The 19,479-nt window shown below is 44.9% G+C and overlaps 1 protein-coding gene across 3 annotated transcripts in view; it reads left to right on the top strand.

The window, feature by feature from the left end:
• Positions 1 to 1,089: 1,089 nt before the first annotated feature.
• Positions 1,090 to 19,479, top strand: part of PNPLA8 (patatin like domain 8, phospholipase A2) — a 61,782-nt gene continuing 43,392 nt past the window's right edge. The window contains exons 1-5 of one of the 3 annotated variants that reach the window (XM_083182722.1): positions 1,090 to 1,316; positions 4,635 to 4,674; positions 10,331 to 11,389; positions 12,426 to 12,575; positions 19,320 to 19,471. In XM_083182722.1, coding sequence (XP_083038848.1) covers positions 10,376 to 11,389; positions 12,426 to 12,575; positions 19,320 to 19,471 — 1,316 coding nt within the window. In that variant the 5' untranslated portion in view covers positions 1,090 to 1,316; positions 4,635 to 4,674; positions 10,331 to 10,375. Of the gene's footprint in view, positions 1,317 to 2,723; positions 2,991 to 4,634; positions 4,675 to 10,330; positions 11,390 to 12,425; positions 12,576 to 19,319; positions 19,472 to 19,479 lie in introns of those variants that run through there. The other 2 variants (XM_083182723.1, XM_083182724.1) reach the window with 2 other exon arrangements.

Genomic DNA, 19,479 nt, shown 5'->3' with positions numbered 1-19,479 from the left:
GCAACTTGTAAACTGCGGCAGCCGTCCCGGGTACTTGTTTCTTAGCGGGCGATTCTGTGTAAGAAAATCGCATCTCATCGCATGTGTTTTTTGCGTGCGATGCGATCCGATTTTCCTATGTAATTTATTCAATGCTCTTTTTTACCCCGGGCGATGCGATCGCATAGCACTGCAAAATCGCATGCGATTTTAGAGGGTGTGAAGCCATTTACTTTACTATACAATTATATGAGATGCTATGAGATTGAGGAACCCCCCCCCCCCCCCCCACTATCCACACCACCCCGAAGCGTGGTGAGCCCTGCGAGGGGCGGTGGAACGTGTCCTCCTGACCTTTTCATACCCCCACTAGCCACGTCGGCGTGGAGTTGATTTTATATACTGTGGCGAGCCCGAAGCATGGAGAGCCCCGGGAGGGGACGCTGAATCCATGTAACATAATCCGCATCCCCTCGCTGCGCTCGCAACACTATATAAAATCAACTCCACACCAATGTGGATAGTGGGGGAATGAAAAGGTCGGGAGGATGCGTTCCGCCGCCGCTCGCCACGCTTCGGGGTGGCTGGATAGTGGGGGGAGGGGGGGCAGTAAAACCTCATTGTATGGCATACAAGTGTATAGCTAATGGCATGACATCGCACCCTATTAAATTGTATGCGATTTTGCGTGAGATGAGATGCGAACCCCTGGGACCAACAGAGCAGTGAATAAATTACATTAAAAAAAAAAAAAAAAAATCGCATAGCATCGCACAGCACAAAAACGGCCCATGCGATGCGATTTTGCTACGGTAGCGTATGTAAGAAATCTGGGCGCCCTGCTAGGAAACAAGTACCACGTCCCGTCCCTGTTTTATGGCAATAAAACAAATTAGGCTTCATTATTATAAAATTAACCCTTTTTCCAAAAGGAACCGTTGACTCGTCTAAAAGATCCGGCTCTTTTCACGGGTGGCTCGCTCTCCCCCAGCTCTTTTTAGTGACCCGTTTTGCCCATCTCTAGAAATCCCTGTGTGACAGCTGGCGGACACTTGATGTCGCATCACATGCCGCCCACATACACAGCCGACTGCTGCCATACACAATTTGGATGACGCCAGCGGCCTCCTCACAGCGTGTAATACCCAGCCACTTACATAGCAAACGCGGTGTCGGTGTGGTTGCTTTTGTCCCTGCTGGATTGCCTTACTACTTCAGCAAGTCACGTGATGGGAAAGGAAAACAGGCGATGATCAGGCCACACAGCTGATTGCACTACTGTGATCATCATCTCCAGGCTGCCTACCCGAGTGACAGCACCGCTACCCCAGCTGCCTGTGAGTGTGTGAGCTGCCCCCTCCTTCTGTTGTTTGCGCGGCGCCCTCTCTGTTTACTAGGCTGCTGCTCTGTGTCCCCGCATCTTTTATTCTCTACCCTGCTGCCATTTCATGTATAAACACTCGTCCCAACGTCACGCTTTCTAGGAGGGGTAACGCCACGACGCCCTGCTGCTGCTCTCCCCTCTAAATGTATGATTGTCATCACCTGTAGTCAAACACTTGTATTTTTTTTTTTTTAGATTCAATTAACAGGTGATGGCAATCACACAAGAGGGGCAGAAATTTGTTGCTCGTGGTTGTGAGCCCATGGGCAAAAGTATAATTTGGGGTATAGGTAAAAACCGGACCAGGAAAAAACCCCGGACCGCCGGACCAGACATCAAACTCTGCATTTTGGAGCTTGTATCAGCCGGTCCGGGGGTTGTCCTGTCCGGGGGTGTTCTGCCTGTGACACCTGTTACCAGGTAGAGGAGGAGGGGTAGAATAAAGCCTCCGGCTGGTTTCACACACTCTGGCTCCTGCCGGACGGTGAAATCCCGCACGGCCAGGGAGCCGTGCCGCACACACTAGTTTATCATGGAAGGGATGGCCACAGCCCGGCAGCCGTCCCTTCCAGTGGCGGGATCCGGCTGCAACCGTGCGGCCGGGTCGCGGCCGTCCCGTGTGAATGGACACAATAGTGTCCATTCACAACTAATGTGTGCGGCACGGCTCCCTGGCCGTGCGGGATTTCACCGTCCGGCAGGAGCCGGAGTGTGTGAAACCAGCCTCCCTGTATGGTCCGGGCATGTAGCAAAAACCGGACGGTCCGGACCTCACCACGGGGAGGCTGTAATCTCCCCTCCCCCATGTCCCTGGTGATAGCTATCACAGGCATCCCCCCAGACAAGACACCCCCCCGAACAGGACACCCCCGGACGGGACCCTACAAGCTCCGGACTGCAGATTTTGATGTCCTGTCCGGCGGTCCGGAGTCTAGTCCGGTCCGCTTTTTACATAGTCCCTATAATTTGGGCTCCAGTCCCCTCCTCCATCCCAACCCAAGTTCACAATATGCAACATGGCAGTAGGCATACCTCCCAACATGACCCTCTCCAGGAGGGACATATTGTTCTGCTCCTGCACTTCCATCTTAGTTTATAATTGCTATCACCTGTGTTGAAGCGCCTTTTTTTTTTTAAATCAATTTACCTGTTCAAAACAGATGAGGGTAATCATGCATTACGAGGGAAGTCCAGGAGCAGAGCAATGTGTCCCTCCTGGAGAGGGTCATGTTGGGAGGTATGCAGTAGGTGACAAGGAAAGGAAGAGGGTAGCAGGGGGAGGCAGCGTGTGACAGGAAAAGGGTGATTGGGAAAGCAGTGGGCCCCTTAGTCGTCAGTGGTCCCTGTGCATTGCACCTGTTGCACCAATGTTACTTCCTCCTCTGAGCAGAGTATTCAATTGTGTGTGCTGGTTTCCGGTGCGCTGACATTTAAATTCCCACCCTGGAAAAATGGTACTGTAGGAGTTGCTAGTCCCTGGCTGGCTAATGGACCTTTGCTGTCACAACAACATGATATGCAATGTCAGGGGGAGGAGAAAGGTTGGTGGTCTAGCACAGTCAACTTCTATTGCCTTTAGTAACCAGGTGGCATGCAAAGCAGAGCAAGACACTATGCCTGAAGCATGGTAAGTGTTTATTTGGGGTCCCATGATCCAAACTTTGCTCATGGTTGCCCATTTTTTGGGGACATTCTGCGTCCTGCCAGGGGCCTGCAGTGTCTCGTGGTGTGGGGGCACCGTTGGGAGACACCCCCCCCCCCGGTCATCCGTCAATAGACCCCCCCAAAATTTCGGGTGTGACTTTGGCGTGTCCCTCCTTCTACCTCCTCAAGGTTGGGAGGTATGGACCTATGTACCTGGGCTCGGGGTGTGTACACAATACTGTGTATACACTGAGAATGAGCTGGTGAATAATAATAGATACAAATAGACCACAAATCTGGAATATCACAATTCATTATTAGATGGTATAACTAATTATACATAAGAATGTGTTGTTTATTCTCTAATTAAATATTGTTCTATTATTCCACGGTGGTATACTTTTATTTATTCAGCAGCATGCTCTCACTTTATATAATTGTTTTTTGTGGAGTTTACAAATCTTTCCCCTTTTTAACGAGATCTGCTGCAGTTGAATATATTTGTTATATGATAATTTATGTGAGATATACTTATACTACATACTTGGAATTAGCTAGTGCTGGCTGTGATTACATATATTTTTGTGTACACACTTGACATTACCTGGTGATCGGCCTGTATACACAGTACATATAACAGTACAGTGACAGGCAGCCCTGCATAAACCTGTATGACCCTTTACTGTACATTCAGCTGCTGGTACAGTACAAGGGCAAAGTCTATATAGAGATAAGCCAGTGTATGTTTCAGAAATGATGAAGGGAATTCATTTCATTTGCACTCCACAACCTCTTGAATCCTTCTGAGGGAGGATCCTGCATTCTCATACCTTAACTAACTCCCTGACTAATCTCATTGGGTTGCAATGCTGACAATGAGGGATATAGGTTTACTAGTATTTCCTCTCTGGGCCAGTAATTAAGAATATTTGTTTATTCCTTTTATAGAAGTCACTGTCTTTGATTTGGTACAAACGTGTTGCAGTTAGCACATTATGAATTACTACAGTATTTAGAGGTGGATCAAAGACCTTTCTCCAGTCCAACAAAACATATTCTTATATTGAAAAAATCCTATCACTTTATTATTTACTGTATGTCTCAATTCCTAGAAGTTAAATTAGCCAGGCTTGTTTTAAAATCCGTGATCACGTACATATTTAATCCAGCTATGTAGAATCACAGTTACTGGTTAAGTATGATTTTAACAGGCTTTAAAACCTATTATTTTCCTATTGTCTTCTGACATCATCTGCAATAAAGTCTCAGTCATACATTCCCCTGAATGCTTATAGCAGCCATAAACTGGCTTTTTCATGTTACCTTTACTAATCTCCTAGAAATAAGTATTTGCTGTGTAATTGTTAGCAATGAAACACAAGGCAGATATACTGTAGTAAAGATATAGGAGCCTTACCTACAAACAAATGTTTCATCTATTAAACAATTTGGGAAGTGTCTATATATGTTTTCCTTAAGCTATTGCTGATATTGTTTACTATGTGATTACTGCCTATATGTGTTAATAGTAAATACATAATATATTATGAATGGCTCTTGTATATCGCCTGCACTGTTAGTACATTTCCAAATATTTTATTTTTATAATGGTTCCGATCTTTTATAGGTCCATGGGGTCCGGATTTCAAATCTCTACTAATGCCAAAGTAATGTATACTAGCTCTTTACTTGTGATGTTTTCCATAGTAGCTATGCATTATTATTTCTGTTCTACTTTTGTGTACTAGATTGAGATATGAAGTTGGAAGATGTTGAAAAGCTTTTTATGCCCTGCTAGCAACAGCTGTCTCTTTCCACTCTGGTCTGTTGACAGTATCAGCCCTTGTGTGACAGTACAGAGGTGTGCACTTTGTGCTGAGTTGTGATTGGTGGAGCAGTGATAGGTGTGCCTCTTCAGGGGCATAAAACCTGACAGACTGCTAAATGAATTCCTGCTCTCACTGCAGTATAACACATCTAGGAAAATACGTTTTTCTGTTTCTTCTGCAATCATGGTTCAGTAAGGCAATTCAATGCTAAGTGCCTGGGGGGTATTCCCACAATAGCCAATGTTTTGTGAAGACTTTGAGGTATTGGCTTCTCTCGTTACAAAGGTGCCTATACATGGTGCGATCTGTGCTGTGCGAGTTTTGGACCAGATTGCATCTAGTTCAAATCGCATGCGATACACTAAAACAACGTGCAATTTGAACTAGACACGATCTAGTATTAAAAAAACTGCCTGCACATACGTTTTTGACTTGCAATATGCGCATGACAAGCCAAAAGGCACATCCGACCATCACACTGTGTATGTCCTGGGCACGATGCAGTGATGGTGCGCGTGACACTTGTGACCAGACCTAAAGACTTACTGAATTTGGATTTCTGCTCGCACCTCAGAAGGATGTGAGCAGAGATCCATGAAAAATGCAGCATCTGGACTACTGGCAGGAATTCATGGAACAGATCCCAGGCACATGGCCTAGGAGTTAAATTCCTGCCTAATTGAATCATTATCAGTATGTCAACATCGGAATGACATCAGTTAGGCTGTTGACATCATAAATGTCCACATTTTCAGAATGTCAACATTAGCATTCGGGTATACTGAATGCTGACTCTATAAGAATGTCTACATAATGAACTTTGTGAATGTTGACATGATGAATGTCGACCTAATATACCGTACTCATTAAAATAGCCATGGTGCCTAAAATGTTCTTGTGATGTCTATGCTAGAGTATAGATATGATGGTTCCAACTCTATCTAGCCTCTTTCTTAAGAGGTCATTTAATTGATGGTGATCGACTTAAGCTAGGCACACACTACACAATACTTTTAATGATTTTGCTGATTCCAACAGTTCTAAATGACAGTGGTAAACTTGTTCAGTGTGTACACACTATAATGGTATATTTAATACGATGGAAGTTCTATTGAAGATGGGATGTTGCTATGGGCAACAAATCAGATTCTAGCTGTTATCTTCGAGAAGGTTCAAAATAAATAAGTAGAATTTGGTTGCTATGGGCAACATCACATACATACATACATACATACATACAGTATATGTCTCTGGCAATGTGCTCACCTGCGTGTCATCAGCAAGTCATTCTCTGGTCCCTACATGCAGGACAACAGAGGACATCACTAGCGAGGGTTATGATCCCGAATGGGTTCGGTATCATTTACCTACAATTAAAATCCCGATGGTCAAAATACCAACAGCAATTGACCGACGGTCAAAATACCGTGAAGGCCAAAATACAGACATGGTAAAATTAGACACATGTTTTTCATATTTTTGTATGTTGACATGAACACCGTGCTTCGGGCACGGTGCCTCGCTGCGCTCGGCACACTATTATATTCCCCCTCCATGTCCACTGGGATGGTAAAGTATGTCCAAGTCGGTTTCAATGAAAAAAAAACTAATTTCGGTATTTTGTCCTTGTCGGTCAATGGTTGTCGGTATTTTGACCATCGGGATTTTGATTGTAGGTAAATTAACCGCATCCCTCCAGAATGTAGTGCGGCGGCCGCCAGCTGCTGGTACTTTCTCACTGCCGGCATCGCGTTGTTGGCTACATACATTGCCTAGAGCAGGCATGTCCAACGTTGGCCCTCCAGATGTTGTGAAACTACACATCCCAGCATGCTTTGCCACAGTTTTGCTATTAGAGAATGCTAAAACTATTGCAAAGCATGCTGGGATGTGTAGTTTCAAAACATCTGGAGGGCCAACGTTGGACATGCCTGGCCTAGAGCTTGGGTAGCCATCCCTAGTCCTTGAGAGCTACCAACAGTGCATGTTTTGCAGGTCTCCTCACAGAATCACAAGTGAGCTAATTGGCTCCATCTGTGTATCTTTTAAAATGTGTCAGTGATTAATGAGTGCAGCTGTGCAGCAGCTAGGTTGTCTGGAAAATGTGAACTGTTGGTAGCTCTCGAGGGCTAGGGTTGGCTACACACATTGCCTAGAGCAGTGGTAGCCAACTACGGTCCTCAAGAGCTACCAACAGTTCACATTTTCCAGACAACCTAGCTGCTGCACAGGTGCACTCATTACTAGCTGAAACATTTTCAAAGATCCACAGGTGGAGCTAATTACTTCACTTGTGATTCTGTGAGGAGATCTGGAAAACATTAACTGTTGGTAGCTCTCGAGGACTGGAGTTGGCTACCCCAGGCCTAGAGTGTACCCAGCTATAAAGTACTCTCTAGTGCAATTTGCAACTGCCAACATCACAATTTTTTCCCAAACCATAGTGGTAATGTAGCTACCATGATGTGTTTGGCCACTCATTATCTGAAATTGTTACAGGCCTAAAAAAATAAGTTTTGGCCTAGAGCAGCGGTTCTCAAACTGCTCAGCATGGGGTCACGACTCCATGTTGCTGGCCATCAGGCTGATGACTTTTCTAATCTCAATCAGTGATCCAAGGAGTCTGAGAAATCTATTGAATTGTCTCTTATTTAGACTCCTCCCATTATTTTGTGCCTCCATAACACTGCCATGCAGGTACTGTCTGTTGCAGCAACTTGCTGGGGTCCTGTAATAATTTTTAAACTGCTGGAAGAGCTCTCAGCATAGGAGGTGAGTGGCGTGTCAGAGCGACGAGGGGGGGGGGGGGGCTTACACGCTGCTCTGAGTTACAAAACATCCATTCGCTCGTGGGCAGGCACGTTACAAGGTTCACTAAGCAGCCAAATACAGCTGCTTAGCGAGCCAACCACCATGAACCCCATATTACCCAGCCAATATTGCAGGTGACAGGACCAGGCTGATATGTTGTTTTGATTTGGCTGGAAACAACGGGCGAAATGTAATAGGGTGCGATTTTTTAGACTAAAAAAAAATCGCACCAAATCGCACCTTTAAAAATCGCATTTTTTGCCGCGAATTCGCATATGTAATGAGATGCGAATTAGCGGCAAAAAAATGCGATTTGCCGCGATTTTTAGTCATGAAAATGTGCGCATTTTCAGTCATGAAAATGTGCGCATTTTTATAAATGCGCTTTTGTGCAAAAAAAAAAAAGTTAAAAAAAAAAACGGCGTGGGGTCCCCCCTCCTAAGCATAACCAGTCCCGGGCTCATTGAGCCGGACCTGGTTCCAAAAATACGGGGGGACAAAAAGCATAGGGGTCCCCCGTATTTCTGAAACCAGCCCCGGACTCTTGGACCGGTCCTGGTTCCAAAAATACGGGGGACAAAAAATCTGGGGGTCCCCCGTATTTTGAAACCAGCACCGGGCTCCAACAGCCCGCGGTGTCATGCCACAGCCGGGGGACACTTTTTATACAAGGTCCCCCGGCCAAAACATGAGCACCGTGGCTGGTCAGCCTTGGACGGGGTACCTGGAGGAGTGGGGACCCCCCCAATAAAGGGGTCCCCCCCCCCCAGGCTTCACCCGTCCAGGGCTGAAGCCCGGGGCTGTCACCGGCGTCCGTGGCCAGTGGACGCCGGCCTGATAGGGTTAAATCCATCATACATATCATTACATTGCTTTTTACCGGCGAACTACAAGTGCCAGCAGACCTCCCCCGCATGCTGGGACTTGGAGAACCACAAGTCCCAGCATGCAGGGCATTAATGGGCCCGCTGGGACTTGTAGTCCACCTGTAAAAAGAATGTTTATAAAAAACACACACACAGAGAAGTACAAGTTTATTACACACACACACACACACACACCTCAATTTTACACCAGCATACTTACCATTCCTGGATCCAGCGCTGGTCTGGCTGCTTTACAGCCGGCTCCCCCCGCACTGACAGGCAGCGGGGAGAACCGGCTTTCTCCGTTGCCTGTCACCGGCTTTCTCCGTAGCTTCTGTAGCTCTGTCTGTAGCAGAGGCTGAGAGCGTGATTGGCTGAGCTACAGTATGCGTCTCCATGGAGACGCATAGCTCAGTCCTGATTGGCTGAGCTATGCGTCTCCATGGAGACGCATACTGTAGCTCAGCCAATCGCGCTCTCAGCCTCTGTAGCACTCGGACAGAGCTACAGAAGCTACGGAGAAAGCCGGTGACAGGCAACGGAGAAAGCCGGTTCTCCCCGCTGCCTGTCAGTGCGGAAGGGGGCCGGCTGTAAAGCAGCCAGACCAGCGCTGGATCCAGGAATGGTAAGTATGCTGGTGTAAAATTGAGGTGTGTGTGTGTAATAAACTTGTACTTCTCTGTGTGTGTGTTTTTTATAAACATTCTTTTTACAGGTGGACTACAAGTCCCAGCGGGCCCATTAATGCCCTGCATGCTGGGACTTGTGGTTCTCCAAGTCCCAGCATGCGGGGGAGGTCTGCTGGCACTTGTAGTTCGCCGGTAAAAAGCAATGTAATGATATGTATGATGGATTTAACCCTATCAGGCCGGCGTCCACTGGCCACGGACGCCGGTGACAGCCCCGGGCTTCAGCCCTGGACGGGTGAAGCCTGGGGGGGGGGGGACCCCTTTATTGGGGGGGTCCCCACTCCTCCAGGTACCCCGTCCAAGGCTGACCAGCCACGGTGCTCATGTTTTGGCCGGGGGACCTTGTATAAAAAGTGTCCCCCGGCTGTGGCATGACACCGCGGGCTGTTGGAGCCCGGTGCTGGTTTCAAAATACGGGGGACCCCCAGATTTTTTGTCCCCCGTATTTTTGGAACCAGGACCGGTCCAAGAGTCCGGGGCTGGTTTCAGAAATACGGGGGACCCCTATGCTTTTTGTCCCCCCGTATTTTTGGAACCAGGTCCGGCTCAATGAGCCCGGGGCTGGTTATGCTTAGGAGGGGGGACCCCACGCCGTTTTTTTTTTTATAAAACACTTTTACACATTTTTATTAACAGAACCATGCACAGATCTCAATGATCTGTGCATGGTTCTGTCAAATTCGCCTGTCAGAACCTGGTCTATTTTTTTTGCGATTTTTGGTAACATTGACCAAAAATCGCACCCTATTACATTTGCGAGTTGTATACTTTATAATGGGAAAACATCTGGATGCGAATTGAAATGTGACTAAAAATCGCACTTCTAAAAGTGCGATTTCGCGGTAAAAAGTGCGATTTTTTACCGCGATTTTCAACCTATTAAATGTGCGATTTTCGGAAAATGTGCGATTTCGGCCGTTTTTGACCAAAAATCGCACATGTCTAAAAAATCACACCCTATTACATTTCGCCCAACATATCAGTGTGTTTTGTTCTCTAAAAACTAGACATTACAACAGATAGTGGTGTTTTTTGAGATCATGACCATGATCACTACAGTGTTAGTGGTGTGTCTACTGGTCTCAAAGATTTGGCTACCTGTAACTTTGTTTTATTTTCTTCTTTCAGATAATTGCAAATGTTATGCACACAACTAAATCATACCTCTGAGTAATGTCTGTGCAGCTGCTATTGGATACATATATTTATTTATGGACTACTAGAAGGAGTATCTGGAGAAAACCTGACCTAAGGCCCATATATACCTGCTGCAAATATTTTCATATTTACCCCAGTAGTTCTAGATCCCAAATTCAGCAACGCAAGCAGCTATGCAGAAAATCTGCAGGAAGGCGACTACTTAATACTAAAGTTCAAGTGGGTAGTTATTCAGTAAGTTCCAAACTCAGTACTACTTCTTCAAAGGGAATAACAATAGCAAAGACGTCTATGTCCCGAATTAAGAATACTATTGATTCTGTCTCCAAAGCTGTCTCAAGCACTCATAGCGAATTCATTTCACGCATTGTACGTTCAAAGCCAGCTCCAACCAATGGTGGGAAAGAAGAAAAAGTCCAAATAAGTGAAGTTAGTGCAACTCAGATAGACTCTGCAGAAGTTATAAATGAGGAAATCTGCAAAGAATCACTTCCAGGTCAGTCGAAGGCATTAGATTGTGCAGCAGAACCTACCTCTATCCTATCACAATCCAGTCCTGTGGATTCTGTACTTGAAAGCATTGATACCAAGCCAGGCCTATTCCATCCAAGTTATCTAACTACTAACTTTGGGGAGACCTACAATTTCTTAGCCAATCACGTGAACTCCTATTTTGCTAGCAGTACAAGTATGGAAAGAAATACAATTTCCGAGAAAGGCGAAAGCCACAGTATAGAAATCAGCAGTGATAAGGAAAAAGATTTGCCATCTGCAACAGAAGTGAATGCAGTCGCTCCGAAAAGTAGTATTTCAAACTTCCTTTCAAATCAGTCTAATAATGTGCATGCTTTTGTGGGAAGCTACTTTGGGGGGCTCGTGCCCAAAATGAAAAGCGAGCAGAAGAATACATCACAGGAAAAGGGAAAAGAATTAGACGGTAATGAGACTGTGAAGACAAACGAAGACGAGATAAATAAAGACAAAAGTGCAGATGAAAGAGCCAAGCGGTTGTTTCTTCAGAGGGAAAAGGTGAGTTGGCTAACAGCTTAAAATAAATCCCATTGTAATACAAAAGAATGTTCTGAGTTTGATCATTTTCTCTTAAAATATATGTAATCTTTTTGTAATATATTTCGATTTTTTTTTTTTTTTTTTTTTTTTTTAAGGCCTTGCGATCTAAACCTTCAGTTTTAACATATTTTAGCTCCTCTGTTCTTTGTCATTATTTTGTCATGCTCTATTTCATACAATAATTAAGGTCGAATTACATTGGGTCGACAGGCCTTAGGTTGACACAGGGAAAAAGATGGACAAGGGCGACAGGGTCGACACAAGCATTAGGTTGACATTGGGAAAGTCAACAGTCAAAGGGTGGACATGGGTTTTTTGCATATTTTTGTAGGACAGGCAGTGTTTTGTGCCATACCATCCACTAGGGCGTGGAGGGAGAATAGAATAGTGTGCCCAGCATAGCAAGCAGACGTGTCATACCAATATGGGACAAAAAGCGTAAAAACCCCATATCGACCATTTGAATGTAGACCTAATGCTTGTGTCAACATTTTGACCATGTCAACCTTCAGTTGTCGACCCAATGTACGTCGACATTAATTTGGTCGGCCCAATGACCATGAAGGTATATAGAAAGGGGTTAGTGGGGGTGGCAGTGCTGACCACAATAGCTAGAAACTGAGTAAATGACTTCCATAATACTAGTAAATTAAATTATTCTAATCACATAGAAATCCTTTTTCATAAATGTGGCCCATTTTTTCCTCCAAAGGAGGATACCACTGTTTTAATGCATTAGGGAAAGCGAATACAGACACAGGTACTTCTATGGTGATTTAAAATAGTCGATGATAAAGGTCTTAGTGAAAGGAACTTTCACTTAGAAAACTGCAATATAAAAATAACAATACATAAAGATCTAAATGACCATGATTTTATATTAATATTGCTGTTTGAGTGCAAAAGTAAATGATACCTTTTTTCTATTAGGCTCTTTAATGTTCGGATACTTTTGGACACATTTTGGAAACTAATATTTTCTTTGTAAACCCAGGTTATTGCTCGGGTAAGCGTGGACAACCGAACAAGGTCCTTGGTTCAGTCGCTGAAAAGGACCTCTGATCGGAGATTATGCATCAATCGCATTGAAGAGCTGAGCTGTCACCTTTTAGAGTTTCCAGAAACAAGAGGAGTTGCAGTTAAGGTATGATACAGATGCCAAGCTTGCCTGTGATTTATCATTCATTTACATTGTTAAATATAGTGTAAGTCATTCAATTAATTGCAATGAAGCAGAGTTATAATTTTCCTAGTTTTTGATAAAGCTTTCACTTAAACTGCGGCACACGTTATGATGGTGAAAAATGCAATAACTGTTATAGGGCATACACACAGTTCGATGTAGTCTATTTTTCTGTTTGATTTTGCTTATGTAATCAAATCAAACTCATTCAATTAGATCCCGATGCGCTGCTCCGCGGCATCGAAATCGAATAGAAAAATAGACTGTGCAGCAAGAGTATATGGTACAGATCTGTACTATATAGTCTAAATCGAATATGTGCAGTGCGGATTTGATCCAGATTGAATAAAAAGTAGATTGCACCGTGTGTACACTACTTTAGTGTTTTGTTTTGATCGTTGTGAGGAAAACCTGAAAATACTGGGTCTGGTTCAGAGTTGTGCCAATGTTTTTTTTTATAATGGAGCAAATATCGGTAAACTGCCCATGTAATTGATTTTCGATTATGCTCACCGTGAGGATGCATTAGCGATTGATTGACAGAAAGCAGCTGTTGTGGGAGGTAATGGGGAGTGGTGGCGAAGATGCATCGGGACCCGTGTCTCAGTTATGGAAGTAGATGACTTGCTGGAGGAGTCAGCATTTGCTGGATCTTTATTCGCACCTGTGTAAAAAGCTGCATAGGATCCAGTGGGCTTCTCTATTCAGATCCTAGCGGCCATTCAAATAGCATATTTTCACACATTGGGGCAGATGTATTAAGCCTTAACAAGATATAAATGCAAGGGTGATAAGGAGAGATTAACGTCCAGCCAATCAGCTCCTTACTGACTTTTTTCAAACACAGCCTGTAACATAGCAGTTAGCAGGTGATTGGCTGGATGTTTATCTCTCCTTATCACCCTTGCATTTATCTCTTGTTAAGGCTTAATACATCTGCCCCATCATCTGTCTGAATCAAAAATCACATCTGCGATGGCCTTAACATTCAACTATGAGTCAGGCCCACTGTGTGGAGGTAAATACCTTTGTATTACATATTCTGTAATCAGTTACATGAAGCATACAATGATTTAGATGGGAAACCAATCCTGGAATCTGGGAAGCCTTTTTCTGACCCTGCCAATACAGTTATGTGCTGAATGCAGCATGGGAGGTCAGGAAGATATTGTTTGCTGGTTATTAAATATTCTGACTAAGTTCATGTGCTGAGCATTTGGGGGTTGTAGTGTAGTGGTATAACACTGCATTCCATGGGAGTTGCAGTGTACTGTATACAGGAGATGTAGTCTAGTGATGCAGTAAGGCATGTAGGCTGGTTCTATTGTAGTGATGTAGTACAGCATGTAGGGGATGGCGTGTAGTGGTGTACAGAAGTAGTAAAACTCATCACACCCATGGCAGGCACATGTGGCGTGGGTGCTAATTTTTACACCAGGCTGCAAGCTAGCTCACAGAGCCATGTTTTCCTGTGATCAAGCGTGAATGTCATCCTAATCCACATTCATATTTGTTGCAGCAGCTTTGTCTCAATTAGGATGCTCAACGGCAAAGCCGAGCTTGTCTGCATCTAGAATTTGGTATTTCAGGGCGTTGTAGTGTAGTATTGTAGAACGGCATGTAGGGGAGATGTAGTGTAGCATTTCAGGGGGTTGTAGTGGGGATGTTTTGATATTGTAGGGCCATTGATTTGTAGTGAGTGATGCACAGGGGCATTGCAGCATGATGTAGTGTAATGAATAACTGGGTAATAGGGAGGTAGTGCAGTGATGTGGTGTAGTGGGGAACATGCTGCCGGGCGTCAGGGGGGGGGGGGGGGTTAATAACAGGAAGGCTCTGGAGGCATATGGGGCACACAAGTAGGCATGTGGGAAAATGCTGCAGAGGGGCACAAGCATTGATTGAAACATGTTACTAACTGCTCCGGTTTTCTTTAATTTGCGGCGCGAGTGTGATTCTGGGTGAATAATTTTCGAATGCAAAAATATTCTGTTCTCTCACTTGCTTTTTAAATGGATTAATTCATAATACAATGGTCATAAAAATGCATATACTGTATTGCCTTTTTCTTTGAACCCTTTGAGTGCCAACATATCTGTGGGAAATATCTGCTAAAAATGCCAGCGTCGCTCACATTTGTTACATAAATTCAAATAAAAAAATATTGTGTAAAAAAAGGTGTATATTTCCTGTATAAGGTAAACATTACAGGTAATTTATAAAAAAGGGGCAATTTTCATACTTGTTTTGACAAATTAACTTGTGTAATGACACATAGGGACTGCTTTTTGGTGGCAGGCTGGGGGATTCACCCATGGGAACACAAAGCATTTCATGGGGGTTCCCCCATACAATAGACTACTAAATCAGTTGGTAGCTCACAGAGAACAATAGCCTGCATACAATTGTGCCTACAATTCGGCTATTTCTGAGTCCGATACTATAGTGCAGGGGTGGCCAACCGGTCAGAGGTAAAGAGCCGAAAAATATCGTCAGTCAAGCCAAAGAGCCAACATCATGCGAGCGCCAAAAACGGGCGTGATCGGGGAAGTGGTCAGGGGCGTGGTCATATGACACAAGGGGAGTGGCCACATGACAAAACTTTATGCCCCCCACAGTGCCAAACATCATATGCCCCCCACAGTGCCAAACATCATATGCCCCTACAGTTAGGAAGCTGGGCCCTCCAGCACAGGTGTTGCCCACAGTGCAACACCTATGCTGGAGGGCCCAGCTTCCTAACTAAAGGGCCCACCTAGAGGGCCAGGAGGGCCCAACAAACAAATGAGCCACGGGCCAAGAGGGCCCGACTAATGCGCCCACAGGCCGGAAGGGTCTGAATGTGCCCACGGGCCTAGTGCCCGACACCCGGTGGTCTAGGGTGGATGGGGGGTAGGAGGCCAAAGGCCCCTACCTGGTGTTGGGAGAGGCCGCTGGGGGGAGCTTCGTCAGCTCTTTTGCTTCCCACCCCCGCTGGCCTCTCCGGTAGCCATCAACTTTCTTCTTGCAGAAAGCGCCGGAGATCTTCTGTCTTGATCCCGGCGTCTTCTGGCCTCTTCAGCGGCGCCGGAACTCTTCTCCCCGCCGCCGTCTTCTGCGCCGTCCTCCGGCGTCTTCAGGAGCGCTCCTGCGCTCTGCCGGCGTGGAGACGACTTTTCGCCCTCCCGCTGGCGTCTGATGTCAGACACCGGGGCGGAAACGGCGCGGCGGAAACGGCGCGGCGAGCGCTGATTGGCTCGCAGCGGCCGTTTCCTATTGGCTGCCGATGCGGCGTTTTGAATTGGCAGCGGAATTGGTGCCAAATTCAAAACCCCGCTTCGCCGATGGGACGGGAGCCGCACATTACAGCGTGGCGAGCCGCATGCGGCTTGTGAGCCGCGGGTTGGCCACCACTGCTATAGTGTTTGTGTTTGCATTTTTTAGAGCAGTGGGATGTGTGGCTTTATGCTAATACCAGTGCAATCCCTTCCCTGGTGTACATCTGTGCATATGCATGTGCAAGGACTTAGATCACTGGTTCCTAACCTTAGTCCTCAAGTACCGCTAAGACTGGGGCCACACATAGCTGCCAAGCGAGTTTCATTCTTGTCCGCAAGGAGGAGGGGATCCTCAGATTTTGACTCCGAATCAGGCTCATAACGCAATTGCTATTGCAGGCGCTTGCTGCGATTGGAAGTCACAGGTAAAGATCTGCCATTATCTAGAGTCTGATTCATCCATGCTACTGCTGACACGTTTCAAGCTTGCTAGCTTGGCAGCCTTGAGGAAAAGCTAGCAAGCTCGAAACACATCGGTTAACTGCAGTCTGAATCGGATCAGGAACCTTCCCAGCACTCTGAACTATTCCACCTGTGGCTCCACCATCAGGCCTGGGTAAGGGATACCCCTGACTATTTAATTTCATTCCACGCTGTTTTTTTTTTTTTTTTTAACATCAATTTTTTTTTATTGAAATGGTTGATTTTTCAACAAATTTTAAAAGGAGGGGGTACAAAAAGTAGAAAGGGGAAGTGGTGTGTGTGTGTGTGTGGGGGGGGGGGTTACATAGTGGGGGTAACATACTTAGATTCCAAAATCATATATACAATTTAGCAGAAAAAAAAGAGAAATAAATATTATAACAAATCCAGTACATTAAATATATAAGATATGAACACAAGTAATGATATGCATATTTTAGGATGTAACGGGTGTCATAGTACATATTTAACCACAGAACAGAGTTAAGGATGGAGTACATTTTGGGGGACAGTAACACTCCAGAGGACTTATGTAGAATTCGGAGACAGTGAGCCACGTTCATTAAGACTGAATTGACCAGGGTCGCAAGGGGATGGTCCAGGGGGAGTTGGAGAGTTTTTACCATTTATGCCAGTAGGACCATCTCACCAGCGGGGAAGAGGTAGAAAATGAATATGATATATACTCTGTCTCCATAGTAAAGCTAAAATTGATTTTCTGTATAACTTTTGAGATTTGGGGAGGGGCAGGCTGTTTCCAGGATTGGGCCAGGGTTGACCAAGCTGCGATAAAGATGTGTCCCAAACGTAGCTCTTATGGGACAGGACAGTTTCTGGGAGTATGTTTAAGAGTGCTGTTGATGGAGTAGGTTGTAGTGGGATATCCAAGACCTGTCTTGCTAGGTGAAACACTTCTTTCCAGTAGGTTGTGATAAGAGGGCAGGACTAGAATATGTGAAAAATGTGGCCAATTTCTCCGCAATTTCTCCAGCATAATTTAGAGCACGAGGGCCAGAAGGTATTTAATCTGTCTGGGGTCAGGTAGAGTCTATGAATCAGCTTTATATGCATTTCGATGTGGTTCAAACATCGTGACATGGAGTGGGAGGAGTTGAACATTTTTCTCCTTTGGGCGTCGGAGAACTGTATGTCTAGATCAGCTTCCCATTTTTCTTGGGCTTTTGATTTAGGGGTGTCGAGTAATTCTATAAGAGTTTTATACCAAAATGTAATATCTCCATTGGAGTCAAATTGGTTAAGGCGGTTAAAGTGTGTGAGGGACTAGCTCGATAGGAGACACTATTCCACCAGTGGGATATCTGGAGGTAGTGGTGGAGCTCAGACCTGGGTAGCGTATATTTCTGTTGAAGATGCAGAAAAGATGCTACTCGGGGCCATCTAAGATATCTCCTAGTTTTACTATTCCTGAGGAGTACCAGTGAGAGAGATGTAGATTAGGTATCGGATGAGGGAGTGCTTTCAAGGAAATGTAGGGAAGTTGAGACGTGGGGTGGGACAGTTTAACCGACAGCGAGTCCCACGCTGTGAGGGAGGCCTTAGTGGAGGGAAGAAGTGACTGTAGGTTGGGCCGCAATGATTTGGGTATTCTAAATAGGTCTTCCATGGGGATCGTTTCATGAGACCTCTCGAGGTCCATCCATCGTTGCTCAGGATGTTTGTCGAAGAAAGTTTTTATCTGGGCCAGCTTGCAGGCATCGTGGTAAAAGGTCAAGTCTGGTAGGGTTAAGCCGCCTTTAGCTCTGGAGAGAATCATTCTGGATCTGGCCATCTTGGGGGGGCCAGAGGACCATATGTATTTAAGTAAGATCGAGGTGCAGGAGGTCAGCTCCTTTTTTTGGGAAAAATATATGGAATTGTACGAAATAAGTACATTAATTTGGGCAATAAAGACATTTTAAATGCAGCCATGCGGCCTAGCCATGAAATATCAAATGCGAGCCAAGATTTGGAGAGAGTAGTTAAGGACTGGAGGAGGGGAGGCAAGTTTACTTCAAAGACTCTCCTGGTGTCCGCTGGAATATTAATGCCTAGATATTTAATAGATACCGTTTGCCAATTATAGGGGAATTTGGTAGATAATAGTGGAAGTAATCCGGCTAAATTAATGGGGAGGGCATCAGTCTTCGTGGTGTTAAGTTTGTAATAGGACGCTTTACTGAAGGAGTCTAGGGTGTTGTGGAGGTGGGGCAGGGTGTGGACTGGGTCTGAGACAAAAAGAAGTACGTCATCCGCAAAAAGGCTCAATTTGTGAGTGTAAGGGCCAACTCGTATTCTGGGGAAGGAGGGCCAAGCTGTTTTTTTTATTATGTTGTCCTGTTAGATGTTTTTTAAACCAATAAATTGTTTTTAATTCTATTTGAGCTTGGAGAGCGCCTGTGGTCGCTACAACACTTCTTTTTACCCCCCTATCTGTCCAGTGGTATCAGTGTGAATGTTGGTTGTGATTTTTAAACACTGTAACATGATTTTATTTATATTAAGTTTTAAAGAAAGAAAATAATGACGCATGCGCTGCTGGGTGAAATGGCACTGTCATTTGCTCAGCAGAATCCATTCAGAAATGAACTTTCACCCAGCAGCGCATTGCGTCATATTTTTTTCTTTCTTTAGTTTGTCACTGTGAGTACAGGCGAACTCACCGGACGCATGCAGCAGCAGGTGTAAATTCTAATATATTTACAACCTATCGCTATATACTTAAATGTATTACTAAGCACCAGGTCCTATAGTCTGGCTAAGGTTTTCTACCCTACCAAGTCTACATTATTTTCTTTCTTGTAAAAATATTTCAGTTTTGTTTCTCAAAACTCACTGTAAATTCTGTACATGGTATATGTGTGTTATGGCAGTCTAAGCTTTCTAAGCTTTTTGTAGACTAGAAATACCGAATATTGACTTATTTATTTTTATCTTATTTACAAGAACAAACTTTTTTCACTTGCAGGAAAAAGCCATTCCTTATTTATTGCGACTACGACAAGCACACGACGAAACCCTTAAAGCTGCAGTAAGAGAAACATTGGCCTTGATCGGTTATAATGATCCTGTTAAGGGCAGAGGGCTTCGTATACTCACTATTGATGGTGGAGGAACTAGGTAAAAAT

Source organism: Crinia signifera, chromosome 4 (genome assembly GCF_055691185.1).
Source record: "Crinia signifera chromosome 4, ASM5569118v1, whole genome shotgun sequence".
NCBI classification, from domain to species: Eukaryota; Metazoa; Chordata; class Amphibia; order Anura; family Myobatrachidae; genus Crinia; species Crinia signifera.
This window is presented reverse-complemented; position numbering and strand designations above follow the sequence as displayed.